At 43.1% G+C, this 20,124-nt stretch overlaps 2 protein-coding genes across 2 annotated transcripts; one reads left to right on the top strand and one right to left on the bottom strand.

The window, feature by feature from the left end:
- Positions 1–13,599: 13,599 nt before the first annotated feature.
- Positions 13,600–16,287, top strand: LOC111903420 (chloroplastic import inner membrane translocase subunit HP30-2). The gene is made up of 5 exons (XM_023899196.3): positions 13,600–13,994; positions 14,251–14,366; positions 14,466–14,592; positions 14,670–14,732; positions 14,859–16,287. The coding sequence occupies exons 1-4, from the start codon at positions 13,716–13,718 to the stop codon at positions 14,718–14,720; spliced, it is 573 nt and encodes a 190-aa protein (XP_023754964.1). The 5' UTR covers positions 13,600–13,715; the 3' UTR covers positions 14,721–14,732; positions 14,859–16,287.
- LOC111903384 (protein RESPONSE TO LOW SULFUR 3) lies at positions 15,780–16,355 on the bottom strand. The gene has a single exon (XM_023899159.3). It carries the CDS (start codon positions 16,283–16,285, stop codon positions 15,938–15,940), a length of 348 nt encoding a protein of 115 aa, XP_023754927.1. The 5' UTR covers positions 16,286–16,355; the 3' UTR covers positions 15,780–15,937.
- Positions 16,356–20,124: the final 3,769 nt, after the last annotated feature.

Raw genomic sequence — 20,124 nt, 5'->3', positions numbered from 1 at the left:
AGGAGTGAGATGAAGTTCCTATTTCGTCAACCAGGGAAGGCTTCTCGCGCTGGAAAGAACCTCCAGGCAAACTCGGCGCACCCCCAGACATAGAGTCGGAACCAAGATTAACCAAGAGTGAACCAACAAATGGTGAGGGTGACGCCTCCGGAGAATTAGGCACCACCACTATCTCTTTCTGCTCAGGCACATAAAACTGATCACCGAGAACACCCCCGATACCACCAAGAAGCTTGGCCATAGATACAGTCCTACGTGCTTTACGAGGACGAAGACTCGCGTCGTCGGATTCCGTCTCCTTGTCTGACGACGAAACCACACACAAACTTCACCTTTTCCGAATAGGAGCATTACCTCTTTCTGCCTGTACACCTGCAGGCAAACCAGAAGAAGATGGAACAGGTGAACGAATTGGGGAAACGACCCTAACGGTCGGCTGGAAAAGCGAAGCATGTCCACTAAAACCAACATTTCCCCCTCCCATCAAGGGCAATCCAGCAAGCTCTCGCATGCGCTTTTTAGACACAGGAGGATCTAGAGCCTCTACAAGATTGATTTCCTGGTGGAAAAGCTTACCCTGATAGTGACCACGCAGGGTCATCTCCAAAGAAATCTCGGCTTCATCACTTGTGAAAACAAACGCCAAAAATAAGATCTCACAAGCCAATAAGACACCCTATTTTCATCTTTTTTTCAAAAAAAAAAGAAAGAAAAAAAGGGGGGGAGAAGGAGACGAGTTAATACCACATCTCACGACGAACATCTGTGCCATCTTCCCGCAAACCCTCCAGGCGGCACTCATACCGGCCGCTGCAAGAATGAAATCTTCCCAGTTCTTCCCAACGATAGTGATGTTTCCCAAACGCTTGCCAAGAGTTAGATTACTCCCAAAAAACTTGGGAAAACGGTCATAAAAGTCTCGAGTTCTACGAAACCCGCGCCCCATAAGGTTTAGGCTAACCCAAAGCCATTGTCGTTGCCAATTTTTCTTTAGAGCATCTTGTTTAGAAATCAACTGATGAATGCCCCTTCTCTTCGCTAAAGTGCGGACTCCGGAATTCGTAATCGAACAGAAAAGGTAACTAAAAACCCAGAAAGTTGGTACATAACCTAGAGATTGACAAATAAGTTCAAAACCTATGATCTTATTGATAGTGTCGGGGGTTAACTCGTCAACGGAGAAGCGATAGTGATGCACAATCATGTCAAAGAAGTCTGACGTCGGTAGGCACAACCCCGCTTTGAGCAAAGGGATCGAAACCCCCACTTTCCATTGGTGACAGTTGTAAATCGATGCCCCCTTTGCCAGAATCATTACACCATAATCTAGCAAGAAACCGGAACAGTCTTGCAGAAATTGGAACTCCTCAGCAGTAGGGACTCTACCATAATGGCCCATTATCGAGAAAAAATGAGCGATTAAAAAGAAAAATTCTCGGAATGCCCGGGTTGATACAACGAAAGTGAAGAAAGGAGGTAAGGATGAAAGGTCTTGGAAAGGGGGGGGGTTTAAATACGAAACTGGTATCACGAACCGTCTCACAACGAAACTGAAACACATTGACGGTGTTGTCTAAAGCCTATTAAATGCTAGGGATAATCCTAGTAATATACGTGTTGAAATATAGGCTCGAACAGTGAAGCTATCAAGCCGACACATACACCTACAAGCGTAAGGGACTTGTTAACGTATCCCTTGGGGAGAACGTCAAAAAAGGAGAAGTCAAACTAACACCAGGCTTGGCCTGGTCAGAACAAAGTCTAAAGCCAAGTCTGGGCCTTCGCCAACACGAAGATTGCTGATATGGCGATTAAGGTGCAGAGTCACGCCTTAATCCCTTCTCCAGGAAGTTATATCCTGGCAAACGTGGGACCAATCAGAGAGTCTCACTTGCCTATTAGACGATAGCCACGATCTTCATAACAATTAAAAGATCTCCTTCTAGCCAATGAGGAAATGGGGAAAAAGGCGTGACGAAGGACCTTCCAATACTGGTCCGCCACATCGCATCTCACGAGGGAATGCTCAACATAATCAGTTGAGGGACACGCTTCTCGAACATGTATAAAAGGACCTTTCTTCCTCACGGAGAAGGGGACTTCTCTTTATCTTGTAATCTACTACAATCTCTCAGGTCTCATACAAACTTGATCGTTAGAGCTTCGTCCCCCGATCTCCTCCCGGAGGTTGACTAACGGTTATCTCTCTCTTTTGCACTATGATATCAGGAGAAGAAATCGACATAGATCTCACCTATAATCCCGACTCAACCATCTCCAACATATCACAACACCAGGAAAATCATTCACGATGTCCTCATTCCCCACACCGTGATACCCAACTTGCCACGACGTAGCTAATGCACTTGAATAACTTAATTCATTAAGCTCTTGATCCTCAATGCCTTCAAATCAAACTTTCCAGAGAGCTTCTTGGGACTCTAATGGTGCATAAAAATCCAAACTTTAAGGACATGCATGGCCCCTGCATGCCCTCCCTCAAACTTTATGCCTTTCAAACTCATGCATGGTTTTGAAACTCAACCAAATTCTAGATCCAGGACATATAATGCATTTGGGACCTTGGTGAGCCATAAAGTTGCCAACTTTATGTCTTTCAACCATGTAAATCTCAACCATGAACCAAAACATGCCAAAGAGTCAAGAACTAAAGGAAGAACTTAACAAGATGAGATCTTGAGAACTTACAAATTGTCTAGAAAACACACACAAGAGACGGAGGTGGATTGCTTGCTTGCTTCTTGCACTAAACCTCCCTCTTCTTCCGTCAAATACCATAAAGGCACCAAAAGTGAGCTTAAATCTTACAAAGGAGGCTAGGGTTTAAGTTTCTGAGTTTGGAGAGTGATAGAGGCTGAGACTAGAAGAAACCCTAGCAATCACTTCCTTTAAATAGGGCTTTACGGTCTGGAAATTTAGGGTTTTCCATCAAACAGCCGCCATGTCGTGGCCATTGCATAACCACGACATGGGGATCCAAAGACGCTTACGATTATTTAAGTGATGCCACCCCGTGGCAGCCCATCAGCCACATCATGTCCATAGCTTAAAAAAATGAATAATAATCCATACATGAAATCGAGCGTTACACTTAAGCCTTAAAATGAAGCAATACCCAAAAATCATATTTAACGAAAAATCATGATGAAATTCGTTACCCCTTTTCAAAAACATAAAATAAACCTCCTTTTAAGATATAGTAAAGCTAAAAAAACATAAGGAAAACAAAAAACAAAGTTGGTTTAGAAGATGATGTAGCACCTGGTTCCTGGTACGTAAAATTTATCTTAGTGTTTTTCTTTTTAGCCTTGGACTCGGTGAGTCGTAGGTCCGACTCGCCGAGTAGGAACAGGATCCGGAACACATTTAAGTTGGCGACTCGGGGAGTCCATATTCTGGACTCGGCGAGTCACCGCTGTCTGATGAAACCCTAAATTTCAAGGGTTTGCACCTTATTTAAACCCCTTTTTCCGCCCCAAGCTCGCCCCCATTCACCCTCAGAGCTCTATACCTCGTTCAAGCCTTGTTCCTTGTGAGTTTGAAGCATTTGGTGTGTTTTCTTGAAGATTTGGAGTGGGAAGGAGAGTAGATAGAGAAGAAGAGGAGGAGGCCAGGCATCTTTGAGCTATCTCAGTGTTTTCCTTAAGGTATAACTCGATTTCCCCTCTGTTTTCATGCTTATAGTCCCTTTTAGCTCCATGGAAGTCCTTCTTGAACCTTTCCCCAAGATTGTTTGTGCTTTGTGGGTTGTAATAAGTGGTTAGCCTCTAGATCTAGGTGAGATTGAGCTCCAGGAGCTTAGATCTACTGTCTTTATGGAGCCATATTGCATGAAAGCCCTAGATCTACTCTTTTGGTGCATTTTGAACCCTAAAACCTTTATTGGTGATTATTTACACGTAAAGTTGGAAACTTTACGTGTTATTCATGCCCTAGAAACCCAGATCTATGAATGGCATGAGCTGGATCCAAGCAGAATCGCGTGTATAGTTTTTGCATGTGGCCGACTCGGCGAGTAGTTCATCCGACTCGGCGAGTCGAGTCGCGAGTCCCCGAGTTTCCCCCTTTTCTCATTTGCGGGTTGGGAGTAGTGAGTCATTGGGTGTGACTCAGTGGGTCGGAAGCCAGACTCACTCATGAAGTCACTCGGCGAGTCAATGCCATGACTCGGCGAGTTCAAGGCAATCTTCTTGTCTCAGGAACAACTCGGCGAGTTGTTCATACAACTCAGCGAGTCACAGCTTAGAGTGTTCTTTGGATGAAGATGAACTTGGCGAGTTGTTCATACAACTCGGTGAGTAGGATGAAGGACTATTGGCCTTTGGTTATAAGGAAAAAACCCGTCGAGTCAATTCCTAATTCGACGAGTAGAGACAGGCTCATGGTCAGACAAAGGGATAGGGACTCGGCGAGTTGGCAAGCCAACTCGGCGAGTCTGGTCAACTGGCAGTTGACTGTGACTTGACTCTTGATTTGTTAAGGGTAAATGGTCAATTTACCCTGAAGTCGGTTAGCAGTATTTGGCTGAGTATTTTGTGGGAATTATAGGCGGAGGATTTCTGGAGCGGCAGCAGCAACGGACAGTCAATTCCCACACAGATCAGCAGCTATTTCGAGGCGAGTTAGCTTCCAGTAGCGGTGGGTCTATGGCCACAATGTCGGCCCACCAGTAGGAGTTGTATGTTGGATGATTGTCTTGGTGATATCATCTAGGTTTGCTACTACCTGATACGTTATATGCTGGCATGATATGTTATATGTGATAGTAGTAGAGTTCGGTTGTTAGGACCGAAGGGTAGGTCAGACACCCCAGATATGTCTGACAGTATGTGATGATATGATATATGCTGGTATGATATGTTATATGTGATAGTGGTAGTAGGAGGGGAATAGTCCCCGAGGGTCGGTTGTTAGGACCGACGGGTAGGTCAGCACCCCAGAATGGCTTGACATGGGTGGGTCAGCGCCCCAGAATGGCTTGATACGGGTAGGTCAGCACCCCAGAATGGCTTGACACGGGTAGGTCGGCACCCCAGAATGGTCGTACCGCGTAGGTCAGGCGCCCCAGAATTGTCCGGCAGTATGTATGATATGTGATTGTATGGTATGTGGTATATTAGGGGAACTCACTAAGCTTCGTGTTTACAGTTTTCAGTTTTGGTTTCAGGTACCTCTTCTTTGAAGGGGAAGGAGCTGGCGCGGTAGCGGTACATCACACCTGCTTGTATTCCGCATTCTAATATTTTCCTGGGAAATTATACTCTGACACTTTTATGATTATGACAATGTTTTCTGTCGTGCAACATCTTTTATGAAATGAAATGATCATTGAATGATTTATTCCTAAATGTTTTGCTAAGTACATGTTTTAAAAACGAAATTTTTGGCTCGTATTTTTGGGACGTTACAAGTTGGTATTAGAGCCCTGGTTTGAGGGATTCGAACACACCTTCGGGGGTGTTTGAACTCAAATCGAGGGATTAAAAGATTTTGGAAAAAGAAAATGTTTTCTAAAAAGCTAGTAAAGGGTTCTAAGAAAGAACGAAGTGTGTGATATGCGCGACCGGCCAAGCTTAAGTAAGTATTCCCCAAAGTACTCATACAAGCTTATGTTATGCTTATCAGTTTCAGTAGAACAACATGCTAGAATAGGACTAAGGATCTAGGAGTGATGCCTTATGTGCCTATTTTATGTGCTTCATTGTGTGAAAAGTTGCATGCAAGAATTGAGTAGACAACAGTAGGATGGCCTGTTTAGGTTATGCCTGATAGTGCGTGTTTAGCATTGTATGCTAGTTCAGTTTTTCCCTACGAGGATAGAGTTGCTTGAGATTGTTTTCTTTATGTCCAAATGTTGTTTGCTTTGTGCTATGTGGGCTTTGAAGTGATGGGAGTTAGCTGTTAGGTGAATACGTTAAAGTCACATGTGATCAGGGTTGAATAATCTTAGAGTGTTGGATTTGACCCTATTGCGTAGCTCTTATTTGAGTCCTAACCGTGGTAGGGATGAGTCCCTTACTCGAAGGATTATCCGAGCCTCGTCACATGTGATTGTATTCAGGTAATAGCTAATTGGCATCACCAAGAGGCCTTCAACAGCTGAGGACTGGGTTGGGTGGAGTCAGAGGTTTCCTAGGGTAAGCCTAGGATAAGAGTAGCAGAGATCAGCGGTAGTGAAAGGGACCTGGTGGAGTCAAGGCAATCCTTGGAGAAGTTACGGATAGATGTGGAAGGTAGTATGGGCCCGTACTACTGAAAGCAGAGGATTCGTACCCGAATCAAGGAATGCCAAGATAAGACCGGGGAACTTATAGTAGGTGTGATCCCTCCAGAGGTATCAGTATCGCTAACATTTGTTATTTCTTTTGTATTTCAGAATGGTGGTACTACGATCGAGGCCAGTAGTAGGCAGTACAGGAGAGGGATCTGGTTCGGGATCAGGTTTCGAGCCAGTAGATGAGGGGCTACGCGAGTTGATCACGTCTGAGATCACCAGAGGCATCCTTGAGTCGACCCCCATCATCTTCGGGTCGATCAAGGAAGGGATATTGGAGTTGATGGAGGATCGCCTCCGGTCATTCAGTAGCGACATGGCATCTGGCCAGTCGGGATCTCGCACGCTGTCCTTCAAGGACTTTTGGGGCAGTGGTGTGCCGGATTTTCATGGGGCGAAGGACCCCATAGCTGCCAGACGATGGATTGTAGACATTGAGTCTGCACAGTTGACTAGATTCTGCCCTGAGGGGTCGAAGGTGAGGTATGCAGCAGGATGTTTGAGAGATCGAGCTAGTGATTAGTGGGAGTCCGTCGGTGACTCGTTGGGAGCCTTGACTGTCGAGGCTATGACCTGGTCGGACTTCGTGACCAGGTTTAGGGCAGAGTTTGCGCCGGCTGTCGAGCTTCAGCAGCTGGACAGGGAGTTCCTAGATATGAGACAGATGACGGAGACTGTGTTGGAGATCACCGCCAAGTTCCGGGAGAGGGCGTTGCTGGTGCCCCAGTACGCGGGTGACGAGGATATGAGGAGGACCCGCTATCATGATATGCTACGAGCTGATATTCGGGAGCATGTCAGTTTTTCAGCTTGCCCTACCCTGGACTCTATGATTGCCAGGGCGAGGGAGAGGGAGATAGACCTGGAGCACATCAGGAAGAGGAAGTCAGAAGAGGGACAGACAGGAGGGGCTTCGGGGAAGAAGCCCAAGGGATCCGATGGTAGGCCGAAAGGCCAGTCAGGACCGAGCCGCTGCAGGAAATGCGGCATGCCTCATGAGGGGGCATGTAGACTGGGATCGTCAGGCTGCTTCAGGTGCGACAAGTTGGGGCATATCAGCATGGATTGTTCCGCCCCTGCACCTGTGATTCAAACATCGGAGTTGCTGTGTTTTCACTGCAACCAGAGGGGCCAGAGGGGCCACAAGAAGGCCAATTGCCCCCAGTTGACAGCATCAGCGCCGGTTAAGGCTCCGGCTCCAGCTACCCTGCGGATTACTAATGGCCGGCAGGGCAAAGCAGAGGCTCCAGTGGTGAGGAGCCGGGCGTTTCAGCTGACGGCAGAGGAGGCACGCGCCGCACCCGATGTGGTGACGGGTATGATTCTTTCCCTCTACTTTATTTTTATGATGTTATGTTATTGATATGTGCTCTGTGTATATGCATTAGGATCGTTCCATGTGAACAGTATTCCTGTTCAGGTGTTGTTCGACTCGGGTGCCACCCGATCATTTGTTTCCCTTGCGCTTAGCAAGAGGTTTACTGAGTCTTTGGGTATGTTGGATTACCCTTTAGAGGTAGAGATTGCCGATGATCAGTCGGTGCGAGCATCAGCAGTGTTCAGGGATTGTGTTATGAGGTTATTTGAGGAGCGCTATTTGGTGGATTTGGTTCCCATCCCGTTGCGGGGGAACAAGCTGATTATAGGCATGGATTGGTTGATCCCTAATGGGGCGGTGATAGATTGCGCACAGCAGCTAGTGCGGATCAGGACCCCGAGTGGGGGAGAGTTGGTGATTCACGGCGAGAGGCCACAACGCGGGCCTGTAGTATGTTCAGCAACGAGAGCTAGGCACTACCTTCAGCAGGGATGCGCGGGGTATGTCGTGTATGTTATGGATACCCGGGAGACGGTTAAGGCGACGGTGAGCGAGGTTCCAGTGGTGCGAGACAACGCTGATGTGTTCCCGGAGGAGCTTCCTGGAATACCTCCAGAGCGCCAGGTAGAATTCATGATCGATCTAGTTCCTGGTGCGGCTCCAATAGCCAAGGCACCCTATCGGTTGGCTCCTCCTGAGATGCAGGAGTTGTCTACACAGCTGCAGGAGCTGCTAGACAAGGGGTTTATTCGACCGAGCAGTTCACCCTGGGGAGCCCCGATCCTATTTGTAAAGAAGAAGGACGGGTCGCACCGGATGTGTATAGATTACTGGGAGCTGAATAAGGTAACGGTGAAGAACCGTTACCCACTCCCGAGGATTGATGACCTCTTTGATCAGTTGCAGGGATCATCTTGGTTCTCCAAGATAGATTTGCGTTCAGGTTATCATCAGATGAGGGTCAGAGAGGAGGATGTGCAGAAGACCGCGTTCTGGACGCGTTACGGCCATTATGAGTTCGTGGTGATGTCGTTCGGGCTCACCAATGCTCCTGCCGCGTTCATGGACCTCATGAACCACGTGTGTAGACCGATGTTGGGTCGGTTTGTGATAGTTTTCATTGATGACATCTTGGTTTATTCCAAGACACAACAGGAACATGAGGAGCATCTGAGAGAGGTTTTGGAGACCCTGAGGAGGGAGAGCTTGTACGCCAAGTTCTCCAAATGTGAGTTTTGGTTGCGCGAGGTGCAGTTTCTTGGGCACCTCGTCAACCAGAACGGGATTTCAGTAGACCCGGCCAAGGTGGAGGTTGTGATGAGGTGGGAGGTTCCGAAGTCTCCATCTGAGCAGGGCTGGCAATTCTCGACACGACACGCGACACGACCCGCGACACGACACGAAATAAATGGGTTTGGGTTGAGTTTTTCAACCCGCCAACCCGTTAACCAGTTTATTAAACGGGTCATATATGGGTTTCTCAAAAAATAAACGGGTTGACCCGCCAACCCGTTTATATTCATAATAAAAAAAATTATTTTATTTTTAAATGTATTTATGTATCAAGTATTAATATTTAATAAGTATTATATAATATATACCATTGATTCATAGACCATTTGACTGTTTTGACATTTTGACTCGTGGAGGATGGTCTAAGGTCGTAAGTCGTAACCTATAAGGCTAAGTTTGTAACATGTTTCTATGAATGTTTTTAATTTTCATTTGGATATTTAAGACTTAATGTCTAAAATTCGGACCCACAAACCCAAATCTGACCCACGAACCCACCAACCTGTGAACCCGTATAAATAAATGGGTTGACGGGTCATATATGGGTTTATGTTCCAAACCCGCCAACCCGTGACCCGCCAACCCGTGACCTGTATATTTAAATGGGTCGTGTTTGGGTTGGCATATTTTGACCTGTCAACCCGCCAACCCGCGACACGCCAACCCGAACACGACACGATTGCCAGGCCTACATCTGAGATTCGAAGTTTCCTAGGATTAGTAGGCTACTATCGGAGGTTCATTCAGGATTTCTCCAAGATAGTCGTACCCCTGACACGGTTGAGTAGGAAGGTCGTGGTCTTTCGTTGGGGGCCTGAGCAGCAGGCATCATTCGAGATTCTAAGGCAGAGATTGTGCGAGGCGCCAATCTTAGCCCTGCCCGAGGGCGTAGAGGATTTTGTGGTATATTGTGATGCGGCGATCTCAGGCCTAGGTGCAGTATTGATGCAGAGGGGGCATGTTATTGCTTATGCCTCGAGGCAGCTGAAGCCTCACGAGGCGAACTACCCAACGCATGATTTGGAGTTGGGGGCGGTGGTTTTCGCCCTCAATATTTGGCGGCATTACCTCTACGGGGTTCGATGTACCATTTACACGGACCACAAGATTTTGAGGTATCTCATGGATCAGCCGAATCTGAACATGAGGCAACATCGGTGGTTGGACGTGGTGAAGGATTATGATTGCGAGATCCTTTACCACCCAGGGAAGGCCAATGTGGTGTCCGATGCGCTTAGCCGCAAGGCGGCGCCGATCAGGGATATTTGCATGAGGATGACTGTGGTGACTCCCCTGTTGGAGCAGATTCGGGAGGCTCAACAGGAGGCTATGAAGGAGGAACATCGGAAGAGTGAGCGAATAGTGGGTCAAGTCACCTCCTTCGATTATGATATCCGGGGGTTATTGACACTACACCGTAGGGTGTGGGTGCCGTATCATGGAGGCGTGCGCCAGATCTTGATGGAGGAAGCGCACAAATCCCGATTCTCTATTCATCCAGGGGCGACGAAGATGTATAGGGATCTTCGCCTAGACTATTGGTGTCCCTGCATGAAGCGGGATGTGGCGTGGTACGTCGAGCGGTGTTTGACCTACAGAAAGGTCAAGGCCGAGAAACAGAAACCGCACGGCAAGATGCAGCCGTTGAATATCTCGTTGTGGAAATGGGAGGATATTACGATGGATTTTATCACAAAGCTTCCCTGGACGGCGCGAGGAGTACATTCGATTTGGGTCATTGTGGATCAATTGACCAAGAGCACCCATTTTATTCCGATTCAGGAAAGCATCTCGGCCGAAAAGTTGGCCGATATTTACATCAGGGAGATAGTGGCACGGCACAGGGTGCCAGTGTCAGTGATATCGGATCGAGATGTGCGGTTCACTTCCAGGTTTTGGAAGAAGTTTCATGATGAGTTGGGCACTCGTCTGCACTTTAGCACCGCCTTTCACCCACATACGGATGGTCAGAGTGAGCGGACCATCCAGACTTTAGAGGATATGTTGCGGGCATCCGTGCTAGACTTCGGTGGTAGCTGGGATACCTATCTTCCCTTGGCTGAGTTCTCGTACAACAGCTACCACGCGAGTATTGACCGCCCTCCATTTGAGATGTTGTACGGACGGAGGTGCAGGACCCCGATATGTTGGGGTGAAGTTGGCCAGAGGGTCATGGGGAGCACCGAGGTGGTGCTCAAAACGACCGAGAAAATCCAGCAGGTTCGGAGCAGGCTTCAGACTGCGCAGAGTCGGCAGAAAAGTTATGCCGACGGGCATCGATCAGACCTAGAGTTCCAGGTCGGGGATATGGTTCTCCTGAAAGTGTCGCCTTGGAAAGGCGTCATTCGATTCAGGAAGCGAGGCAAGTTGGGCCCGAGATACATTGGTCCGTTCAGGGTTGTAGCCCGGGTGGGCAAGGTGGCATATAGGCTGGATCTGCCAGCCGAGCTCAACCAGATCCACAACACCTTCCATGTCTCCCAGCTGCGGAAGTGTCTCGTGGATGATTCAGCGGTGGTGCCGTTATAAGATATACAGGTTGATGACAACCTGAATTACATTGAGCGCCCGGTTGCGATCCTTGACCAGAAGTCGAAGGATCTAAGGAACAAGAGGGTGGAGTTAGTGAAGGTGCAGTGGCAGCACCGAAAGGGGTCCGAGTGGACTTGGGAGCTGGTGGAAGAAATGATGGAGCATTACCCCGAGCTGTTTCAGGATCGAGCAGCAGACTTCGAGGACGAAGTCTAAAATAAGTGGGGGAGATTTGTAGCACCTAGTTCCTGGTACGTAAAATTTATCTTAGTGTTTTTCTTTTTAGCCTTGGACTCGGCGAGTCGTAGTTCCGACTCGCTGAGTAGGGACGGGATCCGGAACACGTTTAAGTTGACGACTCGACGAGTCCATATTCTGGACTCGACGAGTCACCGCTGTCTGATGAAACCCTAAATTTCAAGGGTATACACCCTATTTAAACCCCTTTTTCCGCCCCAAGCTCGCCCCCATTCACCCTCAGAGCTCTATACCTCGTTCAAGCCTTGTTCCTTGTGAGTTTGAAGCATTTGGTGTGTTTTCTTGAAGATTTGGAGTGGGAAGGAGAGTAGATCAAGAAGAAGAGGAGGAGGCCAGACATCTTGAGCTATCTTAGTGTTTTCCTTAAGGTATAACTCGATTTCCCCCCTGTTTTCATGCTTATAGTCCTTTTTAGCTCCATGGAAGTCCTTCTTGAGCCTTTCCCCAAGCTTGTTTGTGCTTTGTGGGTTGTAATAAGTGGTTAGCCTCTAGATCTAGGTGAGATTGAGCTCCAGGAGCTTAGATCTACTGTCTTTATGGAGCCATATTGCATGAAATCCCTAGATCTACTCTTTTGGTGCATTTTGAACCCTAAAACCTTTATTGGTGATTATTTACACGTAAAGTTGGAAACTTTACGTGTTATTCATGCCCTAGAAACCCAGATCTATGAATGGCATGAGCTGGATCCAAGCAGAATCGCGTGTATAGTTTTTGCATGTGGCCGACTCGGCGAGTCGAGTCGCGAGTCCCCGAGTTGATATATATATATATATATATATATATATATATATATATATATATATATATATATACCTTGAGGAGGCGTTTTCTCTCACCTTATAATATATATATACCTTATGCCCGACTTGATATATTAACGGGTAATCCAATTACCTGATTATTCCTATCCCATTAATCCGATACCCTATAAATAGAATATGTCCTCCTTGAGGAGGCGTTTTCTCTCACTTTAGAATATATATATATATATATATATATATATATATATATATATATATATATATATATATATATACACACACACACACACACACACACACACACACACACACACACACACACCCCCTATACCCGACTTGATTTATTAACGGGTAACCCAATTACTCGATTATTCCTATCCCATTAATCCGATATCCAAAAAAATCAGACGGGTAATTTGGATTTCGGTTATTTTTAACAAGGCTAGCAGCCTAGCACTATCTCAATGAACACGGGAAAAGAACACGTGATGGTGACGAAGACATAGTGTAGAGGATTGTTTTCGATCAGCTTAGGCCATCCGTAATGGGAGTTATATGAGAGTTTAATGGAATAAATGTGAATATAATATAGATGAGAGAGTGTGTGGAGTTGAATGGTCATTGAACGCTGCAATGAAATTATAACTGAAAATTTATGAACTTTTTTAAAGATTAAAGTGAATATGTATATTCTCTCTCTTACTTGGCAATCCATACAACTCTACATGAGTTTAATCCATTAGAGATGCCTTAGAGCATTAGGTATAGGTCATGTTATAACACCAAGTTCATATGTCACCTCATCTATAACACAACCATAACACCAAGGGGGAAATCGTGTTCCCATTGTTATAACATGTTAAGAAGTAGAGAGATAAAGAAAAAAAATAATTTGATTGGTTGATAAAGGCAACAACAATTAAACTTCTCGTTGCATCTTGTGTTTGTCACAACAAGATATGTCATAACATCCTCTTAACAAGAAAATAAGGTAGTGTTCACATCAGCAAAAATATCACTTCTCATTTCCATGGTCTTAAAAAAGTAACATTTATAAGGCCGTTGTGTTTTAATTATTTATATTATGTATATATAATAATAAAAAAAAGAAGTTATTGATAACTTCGTCGTATGGCTTTGTAGGCTTGGCCATGTTCTGTATTCGCCTGCAATTCAACCTAAAACTAAAAAGGAAAACGATCAACCATCATCCCCGTCTCGTACAATTTTCCACAACAAAGAGCATTAAACATTCATGGGGGAAGAAAAGAAGGGGTTTTTAGTGATGGGTGACCAGAACCCACTCAAACACGTAGAGACCAAATACAATGAATGTGAGACCCTCTTCAAGACTTGGCTTGCTAAACAATCTTTACCCGTCGACGCTGCCATTGTCACCGTCACCAGCGCCCTCCAAGGTGCGGCGATCGGTGGGTTAATGGGTCTTACTAACGATGTCTCCTCCTCTTTTTCTCCTCCGCCACCAAGCACCTCCCTTAATCTACAGACTAAAGCTTCCTTCCGGCAATCCCAGGTTACATAATTCCTTCACCATCTACCGATCTTTAGTAGTTTATTTTCTTAATTTGAATTTCATTTTTTTAAGGGTCCCTTTAAGATATGGGGGAATTCGTTAAGAAAAATTAAGACGCCGTTTTTACTTTCGGGTATCACTGGAATCATTTATTTATGATTAATGATTTTCGTCTCTGTATCTGTATGGAATGGGAAAGAACGTACTTGCTTGTTGAATATGAAATAGAAACCCTAAACCCTAACTGTATGTACAGGCTGTTGCAGGAGGGCCATTGGCACAGGCTCGTAATTTTGCTGTTATGTCGGGTGTTAGTGCAGGCATATCGTGTGTCTTAAGAAGATTAAGAGGCAAGGAGGATGTCCAGTCAAGGTAGAATCCATTAATGGTTAAAGTTTTCAGGCTGTTTCTTTAGTCAATTGAAATGATGTTTTTGGTTTAAAATCTTATTCATGTATGTATATAATGCAGTTTGGCGGCAGGTTTTGGTTCTGGTGTCATGTTCTCATTGGTTAGTGGTATGGGGGGTCCTAATCAGGCTTCAAATGCAATAGCTTCTGGTGTTTTCTTTGCACTTGTGCAGGGTGGAGTCTTTAAGGTGATGTGTTCAATTCCAGTACAATGCATGTCAAACACAGTATATATGAATCAGTGCTCACAGTATATATGAATCAGTGCTCTGCAAGATGCAAGGATTCCACCTGGACCAAGACTCCTCATTCTTGATCACATTGAAAGGTACGAATGTTTTTTTTTTTTTGGAGTTTATATTACTTGAGATCTAATATTTTATCTTATATATGATTATGATAGTTATGGTGAGATTTGGCTATTTGACCCTGGAACGTGTTATTTGGTGTGTAGGGAGAAGGAGGTAAAGAAGAAGTCTGCTTTTCCACACAAGTGGTAGTTACTTACAGTTACAGGTGTAGTTAAACCAGAAAAAGTTGGTAGTTTATTTAATAGTTTAAATAGAAAATTATACTTTAATCTCACTTTTTGAAGACAAAAGAAGTTGGCTATCTTAAACATGAAAAAAAAAAGTTGGGTGGATCGGAGTAGATATTATTTTCCAATCACTTAGGGGTGTTTGGTACTTTGGTTCACATATTGTTTTGAAAGGAATTGGCATTGATGAAGGAAACATGAATTCAATGCATTTGGAAGTTTAAGGAGTTGAAATACTATCGTCCTTTTGGTTGAAAAAGGCGAAAAGGAATTCAATTAAAGTAATTTCTTCATTTGTTGCAGAACATAAAAAATTCATGTGAATAACATCTTGAAGAAACGGATATTGATACGGCAAAAAAAAAGAAAAAAAAAAAAAAAAAAAAAAAAAAAAAAAAAAAAAAAAAAAAAAAAACCTGAAGAACTCGAAGTACTCTGTCCTCACAAAACTATGAAACACTCCATTCAATAATTAAATATGAAAGAAACAGTAAATTAGCAAAGTACATTAATATCCTAATAAAGAAAGATGCTTCTTTATTTTAATAAAAGTTTCCAAAAGTTTATTTCTTTTACAAATATGTGTAACGACAAAACTGAATAATTGTATATTCTTTCTAATCTAATATCAAGGAAAGAAAGCACTGTTGAATGTCGATAATGGGAATATTCTCGGCTTCTTCCATAATCCCTCCTTTGCGCCATGATTACATCCTGATTTTCGTTTTTTCTTTAACATCTTTCGCATCGAGAATGTGAATTAAAACGCATTTGTGTGTGAATAAACAACCCAATTGTTCGTCTTTTGTCATTCCACCATGCGTAAAACAACAAAAATGAAGAAAAAAACGGAAGTTCTTCACAATCAATCTCAGAGATACAATATTTGTTGTTTAACAACCTTTCCAGATCAATTTACATCAATAACTAATACATGTCACATTCTCTATATTCTTACAAAATCACCAGTCAAAAACATTCACCTCCTTTCCGTTTTACAAATCCATTGATGGTATATGAACGGATGCCGATTCGATGAGCTTCTGAGCAGCCGAAAGCTGTTCCATTAACGTCGTCAGGCGCTCTCTGTACGCACACGCTTGATCCATGGCCTCGGCTTCAAGCTCTCCTAGCTGCGAACAAAGATGTTCCTCCGCTTCCTCCGCCACGCGCAGCCTCGCCCACGTCTTCTGCAACTCCATTTTCATCTTCTCCTCTCTTTCCAGGCTCCTCTTCAGCTCTCTTTCCAATTCCTCGTTCCTCCTCCTCAACAACTCCTCCTGGGCCGCCATTTTCGGCGGTCTGTTGTCTTTCACCGACGGATCCGCCATGCTAGGGGCCATTAGTTTTGGTTAAAAGAGGGAAAGATTTTGCGTTAATTAACTGAATCCGTTGAGGTACATCTTTCCTTGATTGGGGCGTTTGTTTTTATAGGCGTAGAATGGTGGTGTCCAGGTTCAATGAATCTGTTCGATTTACATACAAATCTTGATGCTTTTGTTAAATTACCTATATACCCCTATATTTTCATATTCTATCGCTTTTATGTGGCTAGAAACTCGTTTAGTTATACGACCCGTAAAATTATTTGATAATGGAGTTTCTGTCAAAATCAGTCGACGCTAAAGGATGAATGTAATGTCTTTTAGCCAATCCTTAACGACAAAATTGCAAATTTGGTCCTTGTGGTATGTTAAAAATTGGATGTTTGGTCCAAAAAGTTTTGGGGTTGCACCAGTGGTCCAAAAGGTTTGATTTGTTGTGGAATTGGTCCAAAGACTTAACATTCGTTTGTGCCCTCCCTTTGTGTGAGGGTATTTTTGTCCAACTTCCAATTCTCCACTCAAACTTCAAGACTCAACAACACCTATGGCTAGTAAAATCAACACAGTCTCACCACCGGAAACCACCAAATCTCAGCCCCTCCAACAGTAGGACCGGGTTGCAATAGTCACCGGCGGCTCTTGCGGTATCATCAAAGCCATCTCCCTCCACCTAGCATCCCTTGGAGCAAAACTCATCGTCAATTACACTTCCAATTCCTCTAAAGCGGATCTAGTCGTTTCAGAAATTAATTCCAAATCTCAATCTGTATCCCCACAAGCTGTTTCTTTCAAAGCCGACGTATCAGATCCGATTAAAGTAAAATCCCTCTTTAATGCAGCTAAATCGATTGGGAAGAAAAGGAGATTGGAACGGGAATGAACCGAAGGCAGTCAAGAAGAAGGAAAACGAAGTCAGCGAAGGTTCGATCGTTCTTCTGGCTGAAGGAAGGGGGTCCGATGGCTTCTGAATTTTCGTCGATTGATTCGTAATCAATGATGGCCTCTGGGATTTGATTTAGGCCGAAGAAGAGGAAGGGAAAGGAGGAGACAGCGAGGGGTGTTAGGAGGTGGTAGTCGACAAGTCATTCTTCTTCTACTCCAGTCGTAAGGTGCGATGGGGAAAAACAAAGGGCACGGTAGTAGCGACTGGCGCCGGTGGAGGCTATGTTTGGTGGTCAGGCAGCCACGAGGAGGGGAAGTGGAGGCGATCGGTCGTTGGCTAGGAAAAGCACCTCCGGTGCTTCACTATTTCGCAGAGGAGAATACGAAAGCAGCAATGGCAGCTTAAGGGCGCCTCTTCTGTCTCGACTAGAAGGTACAATGGTGAGGGATCAAAAGGGGGCTTGTCGCCTCCCGTGTTTGCTCCAGGGAACTGCACAAATGATTTAGCGGTAGGTATCAATTAATTAGGTTTTAATTTAATAAGATATTAAAAGAAGAGGTGTGAATTGACAGAAATACCCTCACACAAACGGAGGGCACAAATGGCTGTTAAGCCTTTGGACCAATTCCACAACAAATCAAACATTTTGGACCACCGGTGCAACCCCTAAATTTTTTGGACCAAACATCCAATTTTTGACATACCACAGGGACCAAACTTGCAATTTTGTCATCCTTAAACTGTACATGTAATAAGTTTATGATAATTTATATTAAACTTAAGGACTTAAATTAAAAAAAAAAAAAAAAAAAAAAAAAAAAAAAGACCTTTGAACTGAAAAATAATTGTTTGTAAATATAAACAAAAAATTCATTATATAAATTTTTTAAAGTGTATAAATATTTTTATTAAACATTTTTATATAAATATTATAGTTCTGAGATTCTAGCTTTCATGCACTAACAACTACAAACTAGTTTCACAAACATACACAAAAATAAATGATACACAAAAAAAAGGATTGAAATATATAAAAACCATCAATTGACTTTATAGTTTTTATGAGTAATCAATTATTTTAGTGTTATATTTGAATCAATCCACTTTCAAATCTGACTTACTTTTTTTTTTTTATCAAAGTACTTCAAAATATTTCATTCCATTAGCATTTGCAACCTTTATATTAAACGATTACAAGATACCATTATTACCAATACACATAAATATCGAACAATACAATAACATCAAACGTTATATTCACCACTAACCATTATAGTAATGAATTTCATATCATCACTACTAGCTATCACTCACCACCACTCCACCACTACTACTCTACTCCATATCATTTTTTTTATTAATTCAAAAAAACAATAAGAATACAACTTTAAAATTTAAAAAAAAAAACATAAATTTTTTAACTAGTTTTTCGTTCAATAATAAAGAAACATTACATTAATATTAAAAACTACAATACTTAAATAACCTAGAAAAAAAAACTATTTTTCATTCATGTTAAGTTGGTAAAAATGTTCCGCAATATCTTCGTGAAGATTGAAACTCGTTTCACTGTTATGAATTTCAACAACTTGTGCTAAAAATTCAATCGTTTCGGGTACGAACTCTTCAATCGGGATGACAACATCGTCCAGATCATACGTGCAACTCGCTCGACCTTCATTTTCAATAATCATATTATGCATTATAATACATGCTTCTATTCGTTTAATTCTATCTTTATCCCAAAGTCATATAACGTATTTCACTACATGACATGTTTGTTTGAGGACTCCAAACGCCTTCTTGATATCTTTTCTCGTTGATTCCTGCCTTTTTGTGCACAACTTTTTCTGTTCACTTCGAGGAACCGCTTATGCCTTCATAAATGTAGAATAATCAGGGTATATCTCATCATAAAGATAATAACAGTATTTGTACGAATGTCCGTTCACAGTGAACGACATATTAGGTGCTTTGTCGGTCCAACTATCGTTCAAAAGAGAAGACTAGCTAGCAACATTAATGTCGTTGTTAGACCCCGCAACTCCAAAAAACGAATGTCATATCCACAAATCCTAAGATACAACAGCTTCTAGTATTATAGTTGGCTCACCTACATCACCTCGCTTAAATTGATCGCGCTACGCATTTGGATATTTTTCTCAAGCCACATGTTTACAATCTAGACTAAAAAGCATACAAAGAAATCCATGCCTCTCTTCATGAGCCAAATATAATCTCTCAATATCACATGGAGTAGGTTTAAGCAAATATTCTTTGTGAAAAACCTCATACACATATGTGTAAAACCAATATACACAATCAACTGTGGTCATTTTGAATACTTTCAAGTACTCGTTAGATGCATTAAAGGATATACAGTATCCCAAATACCTAAATGTAGCCGCACATTTTTATAAACTACTAAAACTCATTCTTCCTCTAGCATCGGGTTTTTTTGTTTAAAAAATCATAATGGGCCTCTAAAGCATTACTAATACGTAAAAATATAGTTTTATTAAGACAGTAACGACATTCGAACGCATCTTCATTGTAAAGACAATTATCGGCAAAGTAATCATGTAATAATAAGTCATGTGCGGCCTGGCGATTTGGATTGACGACCGCCCTTGATTACGAAACATTTGAACTTTCTTCATCGTGAATGTGTTGTTGCACAACATTGAAAAAGGTCGAGGTAAATTCTCCATCATCATACGAATCAAAATTCTTAAAGAAAACCATGTATATTTGTTTTTATAGATAGAGAGCATAGAGAATGGTTTGAGTGTTTAAGTTTTTAAATAGTTGTGTTTATATATAGGTAAGGTTTTATATTAAAAAAAAAACTCAAAGTTTTTTGACCGTTGAACGGTCAAAAAACGAAGAAGGAAGCCATTGGCCGTTTACGTTCGTTGTCTGCACCATAATTGAGCACGACCACTCCTAACCACAAAAGGTCGGGATGGTGTGC

This window comes from Lactuca sativa, chromosome 8, assembly GCF_002870075.4.
Source record: "Lactuca sativa cultivar Salinas chromosome 8, Lsat_Salinas_v11, whole genome shotgun sequence".
Classification (NCBI taxonomy): domain Eukaryota; kingdom Viridiplantae; phylum Streptophyta; class Magnoliopsida; order Asterales; family Asteraceae; genus Lactuca; species Lactuca sativa.
The sequence above is the reverse complement of the archived record's forward strand: the minus strand, read 5'-3'. Positions and strand labels throughout refer to the sequence as shown.